The sequence below is a fragment of the Gossypium hirsutum genome, chromosome D06, assembly GCF_007990345.1.
Source record: "Gossypium hirsutum isolate 1008001.06 chromosome D06, Gossypium_hirsutum_v2.1, whole genome shotgun sequence".
Classification (NCBI taxonomy): Eukaryota; Viridiplantae; Streptophyta; class Magnoliopsida; order Malvales; family Malvaceae; genus Gossypium; species Gossypium hirsutum.
In genome coordinates this window covers 55,228,064-55,252,770 of record NC_053442.1, presented here as the reverse complement: position 1 = coordinate 55,252,770, position 24,707 = coordinate 55,228,064, and the positions used below count along the sequence as shown (strand labels likewise).

At 33.6% G+C, this 24,707-nt stretch overlaps 1 protein-coding gene across 1 annotated transcript; it reads right to left on the bottom strand.

The window, feature by feature from the left end:
* Positions 1-313: 313 nt before the first annotated feature.
* Positions 314-13,146, bottom strand: LOC107900605 (mitotic spindle checkpoint protein MAD1). Its single transcript, XM_016826269.2, has 16 exons — positions 12,821-13,146; positions 12,622-12,721; positions 11,459-11,619; positions 8,500-8,697; positions 8,319-8,411; positions 7,869-7,985; positions 7,114-7,361; positions 6,241-6,412; positions 5,350-5,460; positions 4,993-5,196; positions 3,674-3,836; positions 2,839-2,929; positions 2,683-2,752; positions 1,668-1,796; positions 1,402-1,440; positions 314-578 (listed from the first exon to the last, which is right to left on the bottom strand). Exons 1-16 carry the CDS (start codon positions 13,007-13,009, stop codon positions 489-491), a joined length of 2,175 nt encoding a protein of 724 aa, XP_016681758.1. The 5' UTR covers positions 13,010-13,146; the 3' UTR covers positions 314-488.
* Positions 13,147-24,707: the final 11,561 nt, after the last annotated feature.

Sequence of the window (24,707 nt, the reverse complement as noted above, 5' to 3'; positions counted from 1 at the left end):
ATTATCCTAGGGTTTTTTATTATTATTATTAACCAACTAAACATGGTAAAATATTAAATTCAAATCTCACCGGTTAAAAATAAAGTGAATATATATATGACTAATATTTTATGTCCATTTCTTTTCCCAATTAAACATTCTCTACCAACTCAAAGTATGACCAATTTTTGTATCTGGAACTAAACAATGCACCAATTCCCCAACCAATCGGTTCGATAGTTTGTCACTTAAAGTCAGGGTTAGATGATAGCATTCACTCAAAGACCAACGTATAAGTACAATTTAACAACCCCTTTACAAAGTTCAGGAAAAATAACATTTTTAAACGGTGGATTTTCATAAATCAACCAGTCTACCATCTGTTTTCATTGTCAAAACATTCATTCCATGCATGAGAAATTATTAAATCCCCAATCCACATAAGTAATCATGTGTTGACAATGATAAATGCTAAGGCATATTCTATCTTTTCTGGATATAGATTTATCTTACGAAAGGGTTCGCCTGTTAAAAGATTCAACTGTTAGATTAGCAGTGAAAGCTGGAATTGAGTTCAACTTCCGAACAAAGATATCAACCTGCCAAAAATACAAACCACACATTAACAATTCCTTAATTCATAACTCTCTTGGCACCAGGTCAATAACATGTATCAAAATTATAACATTTTTTAGGCATTAGAACTACGCATATCCCTCCCCAACCCTTAAATAGGAAAATAAATACGGTTCAACGTGCTCGAACCCATGTCCTCCTGCATTGACAACAATACCGATGCCAACCAAGCTAAAAATCAGTCAGCAAAATTCAAACACATTTTATAACTAGAAAATTTTGAAATATGATTATCACAAGAATAACAACTGTTGTAACTTTGGCCAAGAACCTTCCGATGCTGTAACTTTCTAATCCAGCTAGATCAGGCATTGTAATACATATCTATTAGATGGGAACCAAGCCATTCATGAGCTACTCTAGCTTGGGTTATACAAATATTTAAACTATTTCATGTTAAGCTTGAGCTCCAGTCTCTAATAAAATAATGAGCTGAGCTAAGTTTTAACGTTTTTAATTCTCAGCTTTGAGTGGCTAAAACCTAACCAGAACCTTGAATTGTTAATAGATTTTAAATGTTTTATACATGTACCAATTCATGGTTGCATGCTCAGAGGCAGTTTGATTATAACCCTATGCATGCATAGTAAATAGTAGTCTCTAGCAAAGTCACTTTTCTCCGGTAGCCAAAATCTAACATTGTACTCATAAACATTTGCTAGTCAAGGCAAAACCATAAAGCCCACTTCTGCACACATGTTCACAAGTTCCTTTCATGTCTGATTCTACTTGTAACCACAACAGAGCACACAACAAAGTGATGAAAGAAAAGTTTACACTTGTTACCTGATGGGATATCTCAGGCTGAGCAGTATAATCATTTGCCTGTTGGATCATAAAGTAACATTAGTTTAATTGTTTTTCTTGGTTCTATAGTCAATTTAAGTAGAATAATCTAGATGCATTTGCATGGTCTCTGGCAATGCAAATGCAGTTTTAGCCTTTTAATGTCCCAATCAACGCTTAAAAGATATTTTCATGGGAAAGTGGAATATCAAATAAAACTATTTACTACTCATATTTTGTTTGACATTGTCAACTACTCAGCTTACCAATATATTGGTATTTCCAGATTCATACTCAAATTCAAGCTTCTCATCATCATTTTGTGCATAAATTGATTGGAGGGTAAAATGGGTCACAGGGATTCCATTAGGACGCTGGTGCTCATCCATTACTATCTGCCACAAAAATCACCAACTTAAAACCATGAAGTAGTGTGATGCATAAAAACGCAATGGTACAAATTAGGGGCAAACAGATGAGGTTTACAACTTTCCATGAATTAAAAATGATATCAAATCTGGTTTGAATTGGTTTCTGAAGCTAAAACCAAAACAAAGCCTAAGTGATTGGCCAATTGCACATTTTGGGGTCTGATTAATTTGTCCGACATCCCCAGCAATAATCACCAAGGAGTCCATGATGTGATCATAAGCAATTTTTGCTCAACATCCTCAATCCTCTTTCACCAAAAAACGTATCTCTAGTATTATATTGTTAGTATTGAAAACAAGGCCCCCATTAAGAAAAAAGCTCTATGTTCTTTCCTAATATATTCTGTAGGGAAACAGAATGGGATTAATTTGGAGGCAAATCAACCATAGAGCTTACTACAATTTTGGTCAGGCAAATTTGGTACATGCCATTAATTCTACCAAGTTACCTCATTTATTTAAAAACTAACCTAAAACCTTCAAAGGAACACAAAATTGCAAAAGTAAAGCATCAAGAAGTATCAGTAAGAATTTATACAGAACAAAGTTGATTAAACTCAACCACTGGTGTTGAGTTTCATGCTTCTGATCTGTCAACTGCCCCAAGCCTACGACAGATAAGCTTAAAGCATAAACTTAAATAGGACTCATCTCTTTCTTTAGTTTTCAAGGACACTAATATGGTATTTGCAGATTGGTATCATGGTTCTAGACAAATCTATAATTTGACTTCATATATTGCATTTTAATTTTTAGTTAGGCTTTAGCTTTAGGTATTTTAATAGATTTTTAAACGCAAGGTAAGAGATAGCTTAGGAAATACTAAAATGTGAAATGCCACAAAGTATACCTTGTAACCAAAAAGCTCGCAACATGCTCTTCTAAAAACTGAAATTCTATCCGCAAAAACAGTCTTGTATCTGTTTCAGGTGTGCATTTTCAAATACATCAGCAGTAACAAATCAAAGTTATGAACAATAAATATAGCAATGTTTCCACAACTTACCTCTCTTCACGTTTTTCAAGTGTCGCAATTTGTTCTTTTAATTTCGTTATCTTCTCAGATATATACGAGTCAACCAGCTTCCCAGTGTCACCTATACAGTTTAGTCAGAGAACAGATAACCTCATCATGTCAATGCTGCATTTGAAATGGTCGGCAATTTGGATCAATAAACCACTCCCACAACCAAACACCACAGTCACTATATTAAATTTATCAGTACTGATACATAGGTATTGAAGGATAAATCCCCCTAAACCGAACAAGTGTAGACACACTTGGAAAAAATTAACATGGAAGTTGTTGGAAAGAACATGAAGCCTAACATTAGTACAACCTACTCAGGATACGAGTTTATTTCTACAAGTACAGTTTTACTAAAATAGAAAGAAATCAAAGAGACAAAAAGGTTCAAACATGAATTATTAATTCCACAAATCAAATTTCATGTAGAAAACAAATTAGGGAAATTTTTAAAATAATAAATAGATAGATAAAACAAAAGATTTTAACTACAAGTAGACTTGGAAATGTTGGGTATGACACAATTACATGATACAAACATGATGTGGGAAAAAATAACTAAAACACAATATGACATGAATACATGAACATGGAAAAATATATATGACACAAATTACTAACCTGAAAAATACATATAAATAAATAATACCTTCAACACAATTATGATGTAAGAAAAATACACGAACACAACATGAATACATGGATTACTAGGTCTAAATAAAAGTTTGTAACAAGGACCGAAAAAAAAGAAACAAAACATGGAACCTCAATTCTGAATCTATTTACTTTGCAATCAAAGAACAATGCATTATACCTGATTGACTTTTCAATTCTTCAAGAGCTTGTACCTTCTCATTTGTCTTTTGTAACTCAGTTTTTAATGCCTCAATAGTTTGTTTTGCCTCATTATCAACAGCAAGAGTATTTACCATTCGCAGAACTTTTGTATTTGAAGCTGAATAATCACCATGACCCAGCTATGGAAAGAAACCACATTGTTATTACCACTCAACAAGGACAAAAGAAAACCAAGCATCATTAGCATTTCACTTTCTATGCACCCTACATTCAGAAAATTTCCCCCCTAATTCATTCAAGTTGAGGAAACAGCACACGCAAGAGTTTCCATTGATGTACTGATACTGTAAGGATCATATTTAAGACAAGTAACAATATTGATAATGCATAACTTGTTTCATTTTAGTTCAATTAGGCATTTCAGCACTGAATAGGAATTAAGTTGAACTGTTTACATTGTGTTGAAAACTGCAAAAGCTCCCTTTCATATGGTTAAACGATTGCTCCCAAAAATGAGTTCATCAAGTAGAGCCCCCTTACTATTATGAAATGTGAAACAAAGAAACTTTCTAATTCTAGTTAAATATAGGTGATAACTTAACATGCATTTTTTTCATAAATATACATCTCTTTTTTTGCCTAATGGTACGTGTGAGAAAATTGCTTGGACATTTACTGTCAATCTTGCTATTGAGGCAAGCAACTATAAGTAAAGAATATTAAAATATACAAAAGAATTAAAAGTAAATTTGATTCTGAACAAAGAGGTGATAGAGAAATAAATAAACAAGTATATTCATAGATAGTAGGTAGATTGATAAATAAATATACAGAGATAGAGGGGGAGCAGGGTTCCAAAGCCAAATGGAGGCTATTCAACATAAATTCTTACACCTAGCAACAATATGGCATACCTCACAAGATTATACATGAGAAAAAAGTCAAAAGTTATAAGATCTGACTTATTTCTCTCAAAGGAAAATCGATTCCGATATTCAATATCTTAATAGACTACCTTTTATCTAAATATTACTAGGTATGTACAGACTACTTTCAAATCTAGCACATAGAAGAAGATACAATATGCGACCTAAATGCCCAAATAGGTCCTTATATATTTAAGAATGAAACATAAAATCAACAAAATAAGTATCTAACATTCCTTCAATAAGTATGATTTTGCCCAACTCCATCACATTAAAAATAAACAAAATCAAGTAAAGCATCTCAAATGATTAAACATAAAATAGTAATAATAGCAAAGACCAAAAAGAACCACAACCGTAGTTGATCAGTCTTGGTTCCCAGAATCGTTTAAAAATCTTAGCTATGTACCTTTGACTCCAATAGTGAAATCTCTGAACGAAGTCGATCACTCTCCCTGTCTAGTGATTTTATTCTTCTTGCTTCATTATTTAGCCTATCATGGAGCATTTTAATCTCATTATGTTGGCGATCATTAATTTCTTTTTGTTCATGTAAACTTCTCTCTAATTCTTTAATACAAGATTCCTTCTTTGCAAGAGATGATTCAAGCTCCTGGACATTAAAACCAAGGGACGACACGTCAGAAACAAGGAGAAAAGACAAAACATTTAGGAGTGAAGGATACTTTGTACACTTATTTGGTTTTGGAAAGAAAAGAGGGAAAACTTGACTAGAAAGTAATGAAACAGCATAGAAGTTCATAACCTGAACAACAGTTCCACTAGCCACTTCATCACCTGCTTCTTCATTCTTATGCCTCTTTAATTCATTAATAGCATTGCTCAACTTATTCCTCTCTTCAGTAACCATGGAAAGCTGAAACATAACAGTCCACCTTTTAAAATAAAACAAAAGTGAATAAACCAAATATTATATTTGTTAGACAAAGAAAATTAATATAGAAGGCCGCATTCATCAGCCCACATCTTTGTTAACTTCTGCAGGTACAACCAAGAAGTAAATCAAAAAAACATGTTTAGAACCATTTTCTCAATATCAATCACCCAAACATGTATAAATGTCGATAAGCTATCCTGGCTCAACTATTCATGATCTACCTTATTTGCTTATTTACAACTGTATTCTTCTTGCATGTCCATCATATGCTATAGATTCCAGATATCAGCAAAGGAGGAAGTACCATGCTTTCACAGTTTATAAAGCATGACCAGAAAATCAATCTTCGCGAAAAATATTATATTAAACAGCCCAGTTAGTAAGCCTTGTTTATAGCCTGAAAAACAGGAAATTGCAAGTTGTTACCTTGATTCTCCCCTATCCCGCGCCCCCACTCAAGAAAGAATCCCTTCCAAGTTGTTACCTTTACATGCTTCCAGGTGAAAAACAAACTGAACTGCCCTACCACAATTTGAATAGATCTCCATAGGTTGCCATGTTATATTTTCTTAGCCATTTAAGCATTTACATTACTAGTATTATAGAGTTTAACCCCAAGAAAGTATGGTATTCAAAATGGCCCTCAAATTACAAATCTAATCTCCCTCATATTCCACTTTCTTGTGGAAACTGTTAGTGACCAACAAAAAGCCAAAGAAATGTACCATAATGGAAATGACCACTGCATACGACACTTACCATGAGTTCAATCCGCTTGACCTCTGATTTTAAGATTTCTGCCTTCTCCTTATCCAATGCAGCCTCAGCTTCAGCATTCTGTTTAGCAAGGTGTGCAGCATCCAGTCCAACCTCAATTTGCTTCAAGCATGCATTTGTCTCACCTATCTTCATTGTACTTTCAATCACTTCCCTGCATGGAAAAGAAAATCTCAATTTCAGCAAACAAGATTTGACTAATAAAACACAAGAAGCAACAATAGTTTCATTGACAGCATATTCAAGCATGCAAGCAGAACGAGGCATAAATACATAATATCTAAGCAACTTCAAGAATGCATAAGCATGTATTTCAATATATCATTCAATACGACACTATAATGATAAAAGTAAAAACCCTGTGTATCAGATCATTTCATAATGAAAAGTACAGAGGAAAATAAACAAATAATTTCAGGGGAAAAGATCATAGTAATAACAATTTCTTAAAAAATAGGCAGTTAGCTGGAAAGGATCACTCCAAGCGATTCAAACCGCAACAGAGGGGAAAAAACAGAAAGAAGAAGCTATAGAGTTGTAAATGGTTCTAACAAGTTTTCACTCACCCTAGAGAACTTTTACCCACAGGCTATAACAAACAACTACTTTCTGATTTCAGAAATCAAGTTTTACTAATTGAACAAATAAAAACTATAAACAAAACACTCCATTTCTTTTCCTTCAGCAGCACCTAACCTAATGAGATGGAGAAAGCAAAAGGATGGTATCAACATTCAAATTTTAGGGGGTTCAAAGGAAAACATCTGACAGTTTTGTCACTGTTTTTGGACTTTTGGCTAACCAGATGGACCATAACAGTTGAACAATAGAATACAAAATAAGCTGGTAACATACTTTTGTAATGTTGCAAACTTGACGGGTATATCTTCAGGACATGACACACCAGGTATGTCCTTCATAATAAGCTTCCACAATGACAACTCATTCTCCAAGTTGCTCAAACTTATCTGTTGTTCTTGCAACTTGGATAGCTCTGATTCTGCCCTCTCCCTGCGGCCCTTCTCTTCCAGTAATTTTGCCTTCAATAACTCAATGTCCTCATGAGATGATTTCAACTTTCTTGCCTCTCGTACTTCAGACTCCTGATGAAAACCCACAATCAAAAGCAGAAGGGAAAGAAGTCATGAAAAACAGGAACATAAAAAGGGAGCAATGAGCCAGACAAGAATTACGACTGCCATCCAGAAGCATCAAGAAATGAGCAGTCCAATCAAAACTTTTAAAATATAGCTTATATTCATTCTCACCAAAACATCAGGAAAAGATAAAAGGAGATACGAACGAAGTTTATGCAAATAGTACTAACAGGTCAAAGAGAATATATAAATGTACCAAGCAGTAAACGGAGTTTCCTCTACTCATGCAAAGGACCAGTGGACAAGCAAAATTTCTCAGATTGCTTCACGCAGATGCACATGCATTTTTTTTAATGTGAAAAGGCAAACCATTAAATATATTACCGGGGCCATTTTCCATGGACATGGGTACATTTGTACATAAATAAGAATTTTTCTCTAATATAATTTTACAAAAGATAATAAAATTTAAAGAATGACAACTAACATTAAAAAAAAAAAAAAAAAGCTTACATAGTTTCTAAGCTCCTCTTGCAAATGCTTAATTAAAATACTGCTCTCGGAGGAAGTAACTTCTTGAAAGGTGAAACTTGACATCTTCTTCTCTACTTCACTCTTTTGGTTCAAACACTGCAAAACCACAGAATGTATGATGCATTTTTTTTTAAAAAAAAAAGAACAAACAAAAACAAAATTCTAAACTACATCCTGCAAGATACGCATAGGTAGCATCTTAAATAGTAAGACTTAAAGAATCAGACATTTAACCATAAGATAAATTCATGACAACACCAAAAATCCAAAGTAATTCAGCAAAAACAAAACAAAACAAAACAAAAAAGCTAACAAGAGATTTGATAATAGAAAATATGAGTGTTAAAGTTGCAAGAGGATACGCAGTCAAAATCAAGTACAAGAATCAATAAGATTGTAAACTGTAAGTAACCAGGACACAAGAAATACCTCATTAAGTTGTTTCTTAAGATCCTGTAGCTGCTCTTTCAAAAGCTCTGATTCCTTCTGAGCACTATTAGCTCTAAATTTCGTACTTTCCAGCTACAAACCAGACAAAATATGGATTAGACTAACATAAACGCTAATTGGTGTTCTTTCATCAATTAAATAAACAAGTTTAAGCAATCACATCAGCACTTATTCTGGAAATAGAAAGCTTTGATTCTCCTTTCAGCTGAGCAAGCTCATTCTGAAGTTGTTTTTTCTCCCTTTCTATGCTTTGAGAAAATTGTGTGAGTTTTCCCTCTACATCAGCTGCTTTCTCTTCAGCAGAAGCTGCAGAGGACTCAGCTTTCTTGCGAAGGTTCAGCTCATTCTGCAGCTTCCCCTGTTATAAAACATAATATAACAGTAAGAAAAGCTCCTGAGACCCCTTCAGGCCAAACACATTTGATCAAGCATACGCTTGGTGCGCTTAGGCATGTTTCTTATAACACCAAGGCTATAAAAAATTAACTATGCATTCGATGAACAAATCATGAACGACTTGATTTTTTTTCATTCATCAAGCTAAACAAATAATTATGATCAAATTTTGAGACTCAAACACATTTAGGCACTGTCTGTTTCAACATAAAAGCTTTTACGGAAAATACTTTTAGCCTTTTCCAATGTTTGTTTCATGTAAAATAGAATGGTCAACGTAAAATGTTTCTAATCAACGTAAAATTACTCCCTTATTCCGTAAAATGTCTTGCCAAATTTTTTTTCTGTAAAACATTTTCCAAACTGGTAAGACTCTGTTATAACACCCCCATACCCGACCTGAACATCGGGTCAAAGCACCGGGATGTTACATTCTCTACTACATTCTTCACTTATCAAATATTTTCTTATAAACTTTCATAATTTTTCAATTTAGTCCTTTTAGTCATAAAAGTTCAATATTCACTAATTAATCATACTAAATCAATTTTCTTTCTTGTTATACTTTAATCACATAATTTATCTCAATATCTTGTTCCACATATCAAGTTTCTATGTATTTCACTTCTATTATTTCATCCACATATTTTCTCAAGTTTAACAATTTAGTCCTTGTCATCATAAAAATTCCATATTTTTCAACAATTTCACTTTTACAATACTTTATGCATATTTCATCATCTAATAACACATTCATTAAACTTTTATCATAATTTCCTTATTCGCATATTAAATTGTTTCACACTTAAACTTTTGTACATTTTTCAATTAGTCCCCATTGCCATGTAATTTATTTTTCACCATAAAAGCACTTTAATCAAATAATTCATTATAATATCTTATTACACATAACAAATTTTCATGCATATCACTTCTCTTGTTTCAATTATAAATTTCAAAAAGTTTACAATTTAATCATTAACATCATAAACATTCATTATTTACTATAATTTTACCTTAACATAACTTTGTAATTAATTCACTACATTTAAACTCTTTATCACAAATCTCAAATGTATGTTTGTTCCATTAAAAACAACTTCTATGAAATATTTTCAGGAAATCTGCCAAACAACAGAAAATATTTTACACAGATTCATTCAAACATTAGAACATATTCGCTTTTTCCAGAAAAGTAAATCATTTTCCAGAAATCACTTTCCGGAAGTCATTTTCAATGAAACAAACAGAGCCTTAGTTAATTTATGTTCACAAACAAGCTCATTTATGAATCATTTAAAGCTCATTCAAAAATTGTTTATCATTCAAGTATAAGATAATTAAAAATATTATTACTTGCATGTTAATTTATCTTTTACAACATAATTAACAATATTTATGTTTTATTATTTTATAGCTAAGACTAAGAAACAAGTCTGTTTGTTTGATTAATTTTGTTAAGATGTGTAAATTTATCGTCCATAAACTGATTTTTAATTGTTTGCAAACTTGTTAGATAATATGTTCATGAACATGCTCATTTACTATTCACAAACAAGTTCATTTAATTTAAATTCATGAACTCAAAAACATCTAATTTTGAACAAACAAAGCTTGAACATAATTTTGAAATTCTTATCTTACACGAACCAAACATGAACAAACAAAAAAAGAACAAAAACAGGTCAAAAATAAATGAATGAACCAAAGAAAAATCTGCTCATTCAAGCTCAGTTCATTTATAGCTCTATATAAGGCAGTAGGCATAAAAAAGCCCACCTGATTAAATTTCTTGTTAATTTATTTTATCTTAACTCTTTTCATTCGATGTACCTTTGCTAGTAAGAGAGGGATAATATTGAACTCTTTACTTGTCAATGTTTAAGTATTTGACAACAAAAATGAGACCATAAGAAAATTATGTATATGACCTACATAGTTAAAAGAAAATTTTGCATGTTTTGTCAATAAATTGGACCAAGCTTTTGAGTTCCAAAATTATACATCTTAAACTTATTTTATATTTATATAAATACATATACACACACATAAAATTACAAACATATTCATATGCACCTCACTTCCCTTGGACAAGAAGGGCCTTACGCCCCAAGCAACATAACGATTCTAGTGCCTAGAGTGAGCCTTGACAAACTACACATTATTATAGTATCAATGATGGTCATTATGTGCTTTAAAGGAGTCTGAGTAGGCACTGCACCTTAGCACCAAACAACAACAGCACATCTAATGCACCTAGGCACATTTTTCGTAATGTAATAGGTACAAAAAAATGGTCACTAGAAGATTAGTCTCTTTTGTGTTACTTGTATGTACAAACAAAGTTCTGGTTTGTGCAACTAATATAGATTCTAGATTTCCATATGCTAAGGAGTAGGCATATATATTTCCAGTTTGATTCTTTTCATAAATGGGAACATGAGTACATGACTATTAGCTGCTTCTAGCTAGAACATTTGATTTTGCAGAGGATACCTTGTTAGCACAATTTGTAAATACAAAAAACAAATTATACTGTAAACACAATTAGCAATAGTATCATAACTTACTGTGCTTTCTGATCAGCTGATGCATTTTAATGGTTGCATATGTTCTAAAAGACTTCTTAGTGTATGTTATTCATAATTAATGCAAAAGGTAAAAAAACATTCAAAGAGGAAAGGATATTTCTATCAACCTCTTACAAGTTAAAAAAATGGTACCTTAAGCTCATTGTTTGTTTCTAACTGCTTTTTGAATCTTTCCTGTGAATCATTGACTTCCTTCAAGAGCTGGTCATGCAGCATCTGTTCACGTCCTTTTGCAGCAGCTAGCTCTTGTTCTGCATAAAGGAATTGATCCCTAAACTTTTTCCTTTCTGCTTCTGCAAAGATTACGATTATATCAGTGTAAAATTATGAAAAGCATTACAAAAAGAAATTTAAAGCATTCAGCATTCATAGAGGAAAATAATGCATCATGCAAGATCTAATTTCAAATGATCAAACACCAAAAAAATACATGCCAAAGCAAGAAGCTCCTTTTTTACCATTTTCAAAAGAGTATGAACTCAAATAAGCAAAATTTTTAATTAGAAATTCTTAAGCAACACCTGTATATGATTTGAACAAAAAAAAATAGTAGATGAATCTGAAGAAAATTTACTAGCTTGTTATTGTATGAATTTTTAGATCAGAGCTTTGAACTATATCATGACAATATTAGTGGGGCCAACCACAGGTAGCTCATTATTAGCATTTTAAATTGCGTTAAGTATCTATTTTAAGATGTTCAAAACCTCACCGCAACCTCATAAGTTTTCCTCTTTCCCCTCATGGGAACCCTATAAGCCTTCAGCACTATAGAACAACTGGTAAAAGAAAACAGAATGTAAATTATAAATCACTGTGCACGAACAAATGAGAAGTCAGCCCTTTATATAAGAACTTTTTGTTAATATTAAGGTACCATTTGGTTGTTGTTTTTGCTATTTGCTTGTTACTTATTGAAGCACAAAGGACAAAGTGTTCGGACATTTCAGAATAGTTGAAATGCTGTTTTTCTTTTCAGGACAAAATGACTGTATGACTTTACTACTGTATTGAATAACTAATCTATGTTAGAATCGGTATTGCACTTCAGTCATTTCTTCAATTTTAATTAATAACAATTTATTTTTTCTGCAATATCTTATCCTAGAAAGCAAAACACAAACAAGTAAATGAAGCATAAATACACGCGGAAAGTCCTTTGGGAAAAGAACAACAGCGATTGAGTAAAACTTAATGCATTCGTCATTTTGCAAAATATGCACAAAAATTCAATATCCATACAAATAGAAGTGTACTTAACAAATACACAAGACCAAAGTGTAGATATAATCTACCGGCTTTAGAAAGGTTTTCATTTAAAATCTCTAGTTTGGACTGATAATCACGAATTTGCTTCTCCGCATTGCTCAAGGCATCTATAAAATCTGCTTTAACCTAAGAAATTAAAACAATGAAATTAAGAAAGAAAGCAAGAAAGAAAAAGGCAAATTGGAATATGAATGCTAACTGATGCAGGAATTAACACAAGACTACCATCTGACGGCATTGATAAGTGCAGAGGAGGTGATCAGAGGGCTGGTGAGGCGACTCCGGCGGAGGCACCGCCAGAGGATTGTCCTCATAGATGACGAGACGTCCCTCGGAAGCTACTTGCGGAGACGGACTCTCGTGAAGTATGGGTTCGGCTCTTTGCTTCTTGGGTGGTGGAGTCCTCAGTATCATATTGTCTCCACAAATTCAAACTTCTAGGGTTTCTCTCTATTTTTCTCAACAATTCAAAATCAAATTTGGAAGAAAGGAAAATGGCGTATTTCTATTCTAAGTTCGGGCAATAACAAAGCGCCCCTCACTTCTGTACAAATAGGTTTGATGCATCATTTAGTCCCTAAATATATAGTTTTTTCCTATTTTGATCCTTAAAGTTTGTTTTTTACTCAGATTAGGTTTCTTGCGGTTCACCAATTTAGTCCTTTTGACATTAAAGAAAATATAGGGATAAAAAGTTCTCAAGAAAATACCAAAGAATGAATCAAGCCTATTGAGTGTTTTTGTGTGTCTGTCTCTCAAAGAGGGTTAATTTCTCTATTTATATGATATAGTTCATGACGGTCTAGGTAGGCTCCCATGAATGCCAACACGTACCCTATTCTAAGATCCACACGTGTTCTCTAGGTGTGGGTTCGCTTGTATAGTGATGCGAACCTACCCTATGGAGCTCATGAAAGGATGCGAACTCACCACGAATTCACCACGTGCGAACCCATGTAAAGATGTGAACTATGCAGGTTACGGGTAGGTTCCAGTTAGGTAATCGGGTAGCAGGCCGATAATAGTGAACACCCTAACAATTTGTCTCCCACTTAGTTTGAAGAAGAGTTATAAAGTGGCTCTTCTTAGAACTTGGTTAAGTGAAGTGAGAGATTTATGAGAATGAAACTTATTATATACACACTTTGCTCAAATTTGCTGTGTATGTTTTATTACATGTTAAAAGGATGTACAGTTGTACGATGGTGATAGGCCTTCGCTCTTGGATATGTGAATCGTCATGCTTTGAACGCTTTGAATTTATTTAAAAGGATCAGACTTTAACCCTAAATTTGAACCGTTTGGGTTTGAAATTTTTGAGAAAGAGATGTTGTTGAGAAGAACAGTCATGATTTGAGGTAAACCTCTTAAAATACTCCTTCTGGTCATTCTAGGTTTAGATAGGTATTATGGTTAGGGCAAGAGGAGGTGGTCTTGGTGGTCAAAGTAACCACAGTGGTTCAAAGAATGAACACCTCCAACGTCGTGAAGTTGGTGTGCCTATGGAGGCGAAAGCTTATGCCTGTACGACAAAGAACGAAGAAATGAGTCGTCATTCGGCTGTTCGAGGCATTCAGTTGCCCAATTTTTCCTATGACTTCTAAATTATCGAAGGTTCGAGGTGATTGAGCGATACCGAAGAGGGTTTCTTACTTTTGCTGCATGTTGATCTATCGAAATTCGATATAGCAGATTAAACTAGTTTTCGCACTTTAAGAGCTTGAACATTAGCATTTTAGTTAAGTTTTAATTACATTTTCATAAGTTAGTTAAGTTCAATAAAGTGTGTAATTTGAGTCTTTTATAGACCTTAGGAGCCGAATGCGGCCTACGGGTGAGCTAATAGACTTTGTGAGCATATAGGAGACCATTGGAAGGCGTGTTAACTCGATACTGGTCGTTTGGTTGAAACACGGAGCATTGGATATCGCAGCATAGGGAGCAGAATAGAATAATTCCAAGACTGGCTTCAATGTCGCGACATACTCTTGAAGACATCCTGAAGATGAGCATACTGCCCTGGATGTTGTGATACAGGGCCTGGTGTCTCACGACATTGCCTCTGTACGTGAAATAATTACGAGCTAGGGGCATTTTGGTCTACACAATCAAATGTTAAGCACGATGACAATAACTGACCTAGGGTTAAGGACGACAATCACCCTAAAGTCTATAAATAGGCGCATTTAACACATGTTATACACACATTTCATATTGTATAATTTTTTCTTTAGATCTAATCTTTAGTTTTTCTCTTTTCTTACGTTTAGAATCTATTTCAGTTTTTGTTATTTACTTTTGTGGAGAGATCAGATTTGTAAAGTTCAATCAAACTCTGTGAGGATTCGACGCTTAAATTTAAATAAAAATCAGGCTTTTTCTAAACTCTATTCTCTTGAATTGTTATTCATGTTTATTCTTTTTATCAAGTTTATATTGTTTATTAGATCCATGAGGAACTAATCCTCTTGTGAGGGATTAGTGAGTGGAGATATGATTAATTAATTGTTTTTGTGGGGGTTTTGAGCGGATCAGTTGTTTAGGAGAGGAAGAACCTAAAACCCTAGGCCTGACAACCCTAGGAAGTCATTAAAGTGGGAATTAACCCAAATTTGGTATAGCCTATCCGTGAACACCTTAACCCTGAATCGATCTGGACTGTGAGGTCAAGAGATAAATAGTTCTTGCAGACTTAATATGTCAGTGGAAGATCAAAAGATCATGCTGGGGTATTAACTAGTTGATTGAATAAGAAAACACAAGATGACAGTTGGTTATGGTTACTAAAATGAGCTAATCACCCATGCTTAGATTTGATACATTTTACTCTTTGATTTCTCGTGTTTTATTTATTTCCTTACTTTCTTTTAGTATTATTTTTAGTATAGTTTACCAAAACCTTTCTTTTGATTCTTCATACTATAACCCAATTGAAGTACTAATTAGAATATGTATGTTTAGATTAAAATTAATTTAGTGCTCGCCTCTCTTGGGTACGATCCTCAGAGTATTTACCTACTTCGTTGTAACTATATTACAACTTGACCCGTATACTTGCAGATACCGCTTTTCATATCTTTTGTGCAGGATTTCTACTCCGGACGTTGGTACGTCCGGAGGCGGTCACATGTGCTAGAAGCAGCTTTCCACCTTCCTTTACACCATTTCTTCTGCCATCTTCTTGATGAATATGGAATAGATTTGGGACAGTTATCTGGTTTTTTATGGTGGGTCGCGGTCACCTATTTCATTAAGCGTGATCGCCAAAAAGAGGCGTTATTGATTTCTGCTTTCCAAAATCTATACCAACTCAAAGCTTGTAATTAAAGAGGTTTTCTGGGCCTATTTTATTTTACTTCTGGTGAGGATGTGAATCAATCGTTTCCAACTGGTCTTTGAACATTTGGCTGATTCGTTGTAAATACATACGGGTGAAGAATAATTTTAGAGCTGATTTTGATTTTCCAATTGAGTGGTCCATACTTAGGAATAGTATGTGCCTGTGAAGATTAGAAATCCCATCCAAAGTGGAGTGGGCTCAATTTTATAGGCTTTGTCAAGGTTGCGCATTGAAGCTTAAGGAGGTGCTGACTGCCAAAAATGTGTTTCACCCCTACCTCATAGATTTGAGTCCTAATGGATGGCAGCCAATTGATGACAAGAATGGTGCGGACACTGTGTCAGTTTTACCCGTGCAGTTCACATGGCCTCATAGAGCTACTGATGAGTTGGGTTATTCTTTTAAGGAAAAAGGAGGAGCTTAAGAATTATTTTTATACATTTTGTAAATTAAAGCCTCGTTCGTGGTCCTCCAAATCTATCGGGGATCAAGAAGGTAACGTGAACACCCTTATGATTATTGTAGGTGCTGATAATAGACTTATTGGTGATGTAGGCATAGTTCGCGTCATTGAAGAAACTTTAGAGGAATCAACAAGTTTTTCTAGAGAGATCGACGAATACATGAACGTACGGTCATTTATACAAAATGTGTGAGGAGGTCCTTCTGGTGCCTCTATTAATGAAGGAAGTGCAAGTACTCGAAAGAAACAGAAGACTACTATTGGAGTTGCCAACATTGTAATAAGCAGCATAGATGAAGGTGGTCCCTTAAGGGAACTTTGCTAAAAGAACGGTAAGAATCTCACCACATCATCTGGTTTTATGGCGACCACCATTGTAACCTTGTCCACCACTATCCCCACCTCTTTCAAGACCATCGGCTGAGGATTCCTTTGGTGTGATTATTGAGCATGGTCCCCCTAGGGGATAGCTGAAGTTTATGTCTACTGGTGGCGAAGCGCAAACATTATTTGCCTGGCACGATCACCTAAGTACGTAGAAATTTCCCTACTGCCTTAGTGAGGTGGATAGAAAATGGAAAGAATCTATGCCTCAAGAGGCTAATGAATACGTGTTCCCTTCTGCATCATCTAGCTGTGTGAAGAAGCCATTATTGGAGGAACTTATATTATCTCTTTAAGTGGCTTTAGCTGAAGTTGGGATTGTCACATTCCAAAAACTGGGTTAGTAGATATTAGATTAATGAACCGAGAGTGGTCACACCTGATTTTTTTTAGTAATTAAATAGTGATGGAGTCGTCCTTGATGATCAATGTTTGAATCCATTCCCTCTCATTATTTTCTATGTGGTGCAATTTTGCTTCCAACCTTAGCTAAGGTCACATCCTATGTTTTAATTATTTTCTGTTAAGTTAAGAACAAGGATTAAATATGGATTAGTGGTTAAGAGCTTTAAAAATGTCCTAAAGGCCCTAGGTTTAAGTTTCCTCACTCCCATTTTTTTTTTAATTTTTGGTCAAGTTTATCATGCTACTACACCCTATAGCAGTCCAACACCTCTTACCATGCTTAAGGGAGATTCTTTCATTCCTTTTCAAGTCAACATACCATATTTACTCTAACATGATTTCTTTTTTGCTCCATTGTCTCCTCTACATGCCCTTTTTCTCCATCCTTGTCATATGAAATGGTTCATTGTACCCAGACAACTTAATTCACTATTGAACCATTTTTCTCATTACACTTCCCCCTATTGCCATCCCTTTCTATAGCTCCTCCCTTTCTCTCCTTTTGATTTAGCCATCAACCACCATCTGTTCTAAATTTTCTCCTTTCCTTCACCACTTATTTGCCTTGAAACATCACTATCACACCATCAAATCTCCTCATCGCCACCACTTCTCTCCTTTATTTTACTCCACCGTCGCCGTTCACTACCATTACACACCACCATCAAAATAGCTCAATTTTTATTTTTCTTCTCCTCTAATTATTTTTCCCTTTTCTTTCTCTTATTCTTTCCCCTTGTGCCACAAACCTCCTTCTCTCCTCCTCCTTCACCGGGTCCTCGCCAAACCGCTGCCGCCGCCTTCGTGCCTCCATCGATGATTAGCAATTTTCCTAATTTCTTCATCGGTTTTCTTTCCCCACCACTCTCTATAGTAAATGAAACCTTATTTCTTTTATTTTCAAAAATTCTTTGAATTATTTTAATATTGTCATACTTTTTTACTCACTATTTCTATTGATCAACTTCTATAGATTCGATTCCTCCTCCAACGTAGGATCCTGGTGATTCATCAAGTCCTTCTACCCAATCAGATTAATGTAAGTGGTAGTGGATTGATTTATTACAAGTTAAATAAATGTTGTTAAAAATAATTAAATCAAATATAATTACTTGATTTATGTTTTATGCGATTACTTTAAGATTCTAAAATGGGAGATTAAATTTATCAAAACAAACTATACAAGTAAGTGATTCCATACTAACTATTTTATGAAAACTTGTTGTATGGTTATGTTTATTACTGATTTGAAAACATGTTGTTCTCTTTCTCATGATACGTGGTATTATGGCATATATGATTATTGTGACTATTAAAATGTGATGTTTTGATACATCGTGATAAAATGTGATTTGCATGTCAAAACATGCTTATGTGATACTAAAGTGTTAAATGATTCAATGAGCATGAACTACATGCCTAAAGTGTTATTTTGTAACAATATATGTTTATTATGGCCATATCACATGCATAGAGTGGGACATGTGTAAGGATGAAGTACTGACAACCTTGTCTGCACTACTGGCAGTTTATTTTCACTACTGGTGGCTTGACCATATTACTGGTAGTTTATCTACAATACTAGTAGCTTTTCTGCATTATTGGCAGTTTATCTACGATACTAGTGGCTCGACCACGTTACTGGCAGCACTGTCTACATTATGGGTGGCTTGTCTACAAATTGGAGTGTTTGGCTAGATGAGTTCTGGGGAGCTCGATTTTGGAGTGTAGTAAAGATAAGTAGGATGTTTTAAAATAAATACACATAATCATTTTATAAAAATCGCATTTCATGATCATGTGCATAAAGTGAATTGACTATCTTGTATGATGATTGTATGTTTATTGTTATTTATTTGTTAAAAGACTCATATTGGGCTCTAAAAGCTCACTCCTTTAGTTTCATAACCTTTCAAGTATTACACGGTCTTAGGGTTTGGATTCAACATCTAGTGGAACCTCTCGGATGGTTTTTAATAATGACTTAATAAACTATTGGGATGTTATTTTTGGACTTTGGACATTGGATATTTTTATTTGGGTGTTTCTTTATTTTTCAACTTTAAAACTGTCATGCATGCATGCAAACTTATGAGATTTCAAGTATTTTTAAACGATCGAGTTTATTTAAATTATTTACAATTTTACTTGGGTTTAAACAAAATTATAACTCGTGATTTTCTAAGTATTTTTGAAAGTACGCTGCAAAAGAGTTTTACCCAAACTATTTTAAGAAATAATTAAATTATAAATTCCTTGTTTTAAATAACTTAAAACGACATTACAATAAAATACCACCTGTTTCAAATAATCATGTTTTAATAAGTATTTTTCAAAAAAAAAATCACTCAGTATTTAGATTTTGAAGTTTTCATAAAAACAAATAGAATGTAGTTACCTTTTAATAAGTAAATGATTTTTGAACGTTGTTAATGTAACTTTCGAGATTTGACCATGACATTTAGGCTGAGTTTGGGGTGTTACAAGAATGATTATCATGGGGCTCGTCGAAGGTTCTGGCAAATAGGAGATGAAAAAGATGGAGTTTGAAAATGCCTACCTATCCACCATGGGGGCTCTGGAGAAGGCTCGTGAACTGTATAAACAATTGGTTGAAGAAAATAAGAAATTGGTGAATCAAAATAAATGGCTAGAGGATCGCCTCACTCTCTCTGAAAAAGCCAACAGAAAATTACATGAAGAGGTTAAAGGGATGCAAGCCGAGAAGATTATTTTGGAAAAGACCATGAAAGCCATGGGTGAGCAGAATAAACTTGCTATGGCTAATCTGGAGAAGAATCATGAAGAAGCCTTGGAAAAATACAAGTTTGATACAATGCAAAGGTTTCAAGATTATCTAACAGATTTGAAATCAAACTTTCTGTTGCATGCCTAAGTGGCTGATATTCCCTTTGATTCTCGCAAGGCAAATTTCAATGCTCTAAGTCATCTTACAAGTGCCCATCTGCATTTTGATATTTGTTTCCCTTCTGGTGCTACTTGGGAGGAGTTTGTTGAAAGGTGGAAAAATTCCATCAGGCTTTATTTTTTTGATACTCTTGCTGAAACTAGTATTGCTCCCACTATCAATCATGAGGGAAACGATAAGGAATAAGTAGAAGAAGAAATAGAAGAAGAAGAAGAGGACCTTGCTGATCCCAATAACACTAGTGCCAACTCTTCATTTCCTTGTATTCATTGTACTTGTTGTCTTACATTTGAAATGAAAAAACAATGTGTATTTAGTGCTGAAACTCTTTGGTGATTGGTTGTAACCTTGTTTGGGTAAACTGCCTAATTAAATTGTCATCGCAAATGACTTAAACAAGTATAACTTTAATGATGATTAGGAAACATTAAATTATTCAACTTAACCATAATTTGAAACCAATAGACCTAAGTTGTGATCGCAAATATGCTAACTTGAAAAAAATTGTTCATGATCGTAAATTAATGAACTTAGGTTGTAATCGTAAATCAGTAAGCCTTAATAATATTAACTGTGATTGTAAATCAAAAAATTGTTTAGAGTTGCGATCGTAAATCAGCTAACTCAAAAAAGATTATTCATGATTATAAATCAGCGAGCCTTAATAATATCAGTTGTGATCTAAATTAGCAAGCTGTTTGGAGTTGCGATTGTAAGTTAGCTAACTCGGAGAAGACTATTCATGATCGTAAATCAATGAACTTAGGTTGTGATCGTAAATCAACAAGTCTTAATAATATCAGTTGTGATCATAAATCAATGAGCTATTTGGAGTTGCGATCGTAAACCAACTAACTTAGGAAAGATTGTTCATGATCGTAAATCAATTAACTTAGGTTGTGATTGTAAATTAGAGAGCTATTTGAAGTTGTGATTGTAAATCAGCTAACTCAAAGAAGATTGTTCATGATCATAAATCAATAAACTTAGGTTGTTGTAACCCCCCAAACCCGACCTAGACGTTATGGCCAAATTTCGAAAGCTACATCAACCCCGTAGAAAAGAATTAAAAGAAAATCAAATGTGTTTAAATTGCCTTTCTAAAAAACATTATTATTATTTTTTATAGAAATATTGTTAATGAAAGTCCTTAATAAAAACATGTTTAATTTGAGCAAATTCTCAAAATAGTTTTAGTTAATACTTGTATTAGTTTAAATAAGAAAACTTGCATTACAAAATTTAAAATGTTATTTTGCAAATATTCAATTTTCAAAAGTTCGCAGTGGATTAAATAATAATTTTAAAATATGTTTATTTAGATTTATTTAAAAATTATAAAACAATTTAAGTTATAAAATCAATGGTTAACGTATTTAGAGATCCAAAGTTTATGCATGCATTGAAATTATTATATCAAAATTCTCACAACACAGTTTAAAATGTTCAAAACAATCCAAACTCCAAAGTTTAAAACAAACCTAAAAGAGTTTTTAATACTTTATTTAAAATAGATTTGAGAATCTCCTCCAAATGTTGCATCCAAGTCCTAACCACAAGTATTATCTGAAAAGTTTTAAGAAAATTAGAGTAGTGAGCTAGTAAGCCTAGTGTGAGTCTTATATCAAGTTTGCTAACATAAATTATAATAAATAGAACAAAAATATCGCAGAAAACATAATATTCAATTATGTAGATTTTTATGTGCATGATTATTAATGCATTATTTTTATAAAACATATACGTAGATTTTTTTTCAACAAAATTCCTACCCATCTCCACTACACACCAAAAGGAGGTCCGCAAAACTTACCCATCCAAAACACACCAACAGATATATGTGGACAAAGCCACCAAAATTGTAGTCAAGCTGTCAGAACAGATATACGTGGTCAAGCCACCAGAATTGCAGTCAAGTTGCCAGAACAAATGTTAGTTAAACCACCAAATAATGCAGATTATTAAAATGCCAAATCTTCCTCCTTACCATATAGTCCCAACCTCATGAAATGTGACATGACATGTAAACTCAATATCAAAACAGTAAGCATGTTTAACATGCAATCATATACAAATCAGAAATCGATAGCCATTGTAACCCATGCTTTACAGAATGGACATTTCAAATTTTCAATGTGAACAGGTCATAGTAAACAAACATGCCATGATGTCACATGCCGTGAGAATTAGAACAAAATCATATATTAGCAACATATAACATATAAAAAAGATTTAAGTTAAAATCATGCATTAAATCCACATAATCACTCACCATGTTATTTTGCTACTAAATTATACTTATAATAACATTGAAATTATCATATAAATATCTTAATCAAAATTATCATTATCTCACAAAGTACTTGAATAAAACACACACCTAAAACTTATCCAAATCGTAAATCCTAAATTGAACTCGAACACTACAGTTCCAAGTGAGTCGAAAATAGATTTGTACCTAATGAAATCAGATTGGAAATTTGAACTTAGCTAGCTTTAATTCCAGATTACCTTGAAGCATTTCTAGTTGATTTCCTTATCTTGGAAGTTTTTTTATTTTATCTCTGTCTTTGGCAGGTACTTTCCATAATGGTGTATACATATTCATCAATTTCCATGCTTGATCAGTCTATTCACAAGTCACTTTTGAAACTAATTCCAATCTTTAATACTCAATACATACATTATCTCCTTACTTAGAAAGCGAATGTACTCCTTAGAAGAATATCCAAATAGAACCTCCCTCAACAGATTCTCACTCAGACATATACTAAATACTTTACCTAGAATAATCTTCTCAGAGATACTATTTTAGGCAGATACTTTTACCAACTGATCTTTCATTTGGCAGATTCTCACACTAATTCTGGTAACAATCAGAATACCAATCAGATCGTAACTCAGGTCAACCCAAAAATCAAGACATATGCTGATAAAGAAACATCCTAAATCATTTAAGAGAATCTTAGACAACTATGTTATAAATCACGAGAACGCCTAACCTAACAAAAAACTTAGATTCCAGATGACGTCTATTCATAATATGAAAATCATTCAGATGTGGCAGTTACCAGAGAAATTAGATTACTTTCTTGAATAGCATAGTCACACTTAGGTCTAATAAACACATAAACCTTTCATAACTATGAATACATCAATTTCCTAAACTGACAGACTAATATGGTAGATACACCCTTTAAATAATACCGTTGGAGACTCTTTCAAAAGTTTACTTAGATCATATTCAAAATTTGCTATAAGACTAACCAAGCAGATGTATCATTCAACTTACCAATTCTCTATCATCACATTAATTAGTAGATAAGTATCGAAGTTTACCCAAATCACGACACTGAAGCGTTCGACTAGACTTTTCCATAAGTGTATTACAGAATACATAACATAAATATCACAGAATAAGCCACACAGGCTTCTTCGAATTATGCCATAAAGGCTTTGCAGAACACGCCACAAAAGCATCACAAAGAATTACGTGTTTACTGTCCCGTTGGATTGTCTCAAAGGTTGCCATGTGGTTTCTCTCACATGGTCTTTTACATACCATCACGTCGTGATTTGCTAGTCCATTCCTTATCTTACTGGAGGCATCATGGTTAGCTGTTTAACGTCACAAAAATAATGTGCAAGCATACACTATCGATGCAAGTATAGTAGACAAATGTGAGTTTGTCGGATATCGATCCTAGAGGGATGGTAGTCTTTTGTCTATTAATGTCGGTACAATAACTGGATATAAACGAGATAAGTTATGAGGATAGTTGTCGATGCAATAACTTTAAAAATAAGAAAATAAAATATGATGATTATAAACTAGGATCCCCAACATGAATCTTCAGCAGAATACTAAGTGCTCGCAAGGTATAAAAGTATAGGTGATTATCAATGCAATAAAATTCAATATATATCTTACTCATCGTTGCTCCTCTATTTAATATTAGACTTAACCATGCATATTTACCTCACCTTCCGATGATGGCAGTATGGCACTATTAAGAACAAGTGGACTAAATTCCTCTAATCCTCACTAAACTTCTCTTGTAATGCTTGTTGGCTCAAATTGTCACTACACTTTCCAGTGTCAGTGACTGCAATAACACTTCAGTGTAAAAAAAACATTCAACCCCAAGAGTAAATAATAAAAGCAAGATTAAATAATATAACATTTCACCAAGAATTCATCAGTACTTCCATACAATCAGAAATCAGAGAGTAATCACCAGAATTTAAAAAGAAATAAGAAAGAATCGAATGGAGAATACTATCCCTAGCCAACTTGATTGAATCTCTCTTTTCCCTCTTGTTAGGCACTTAGGTCTCCTCGTCAGGAGCTAGTTTGCATCTGGTTTTCACGTTGACTTACTCGTGATAGGCTTAAGCTACCATGGCCGCCAGCTCCAAGGTCGGATGATGAAGATGATGATGGAGAGAAAAGCTCTAGTCGTCCATTTTTTCTTTTCATGTCCACCTTTTATGTCCTTCTCTACAGTACATTTTTCCTTTCCTTAAAACTATTCTATCCTTGTTTGTACAGGTTGGTTATACTGGATTGGACAGCTCACGCAAATTTTGG

What these genes read in the sequence shown, in the direction of transcription:
- LOC107900605 (XM_016826269.2), bottom strand. Translation starts at nt 13,009, where the DNA reads ATGATACTGAGGACTCCACCACCCAAGAAGCAAAGAGCCGAACCCATA. An exon ending in AAGAGGAGCTTAGAAACTAT is followed by an intron (nt 7,362 to 7,868) that starts GTAAGCTTTTTT and finishes GGTTTTCATCAG; the next exon opens with GAGTCTGAAGTACGAGAGGC. An exon ending in TTTCACTATTGGAGTCAAAG is followed by an intron (nt 3,837 to 4,992) that starts GTACATAGCTAA and finishes TTCTTTCCATAG; the next exon opens with CTGGGTCATGGTGATTATTC.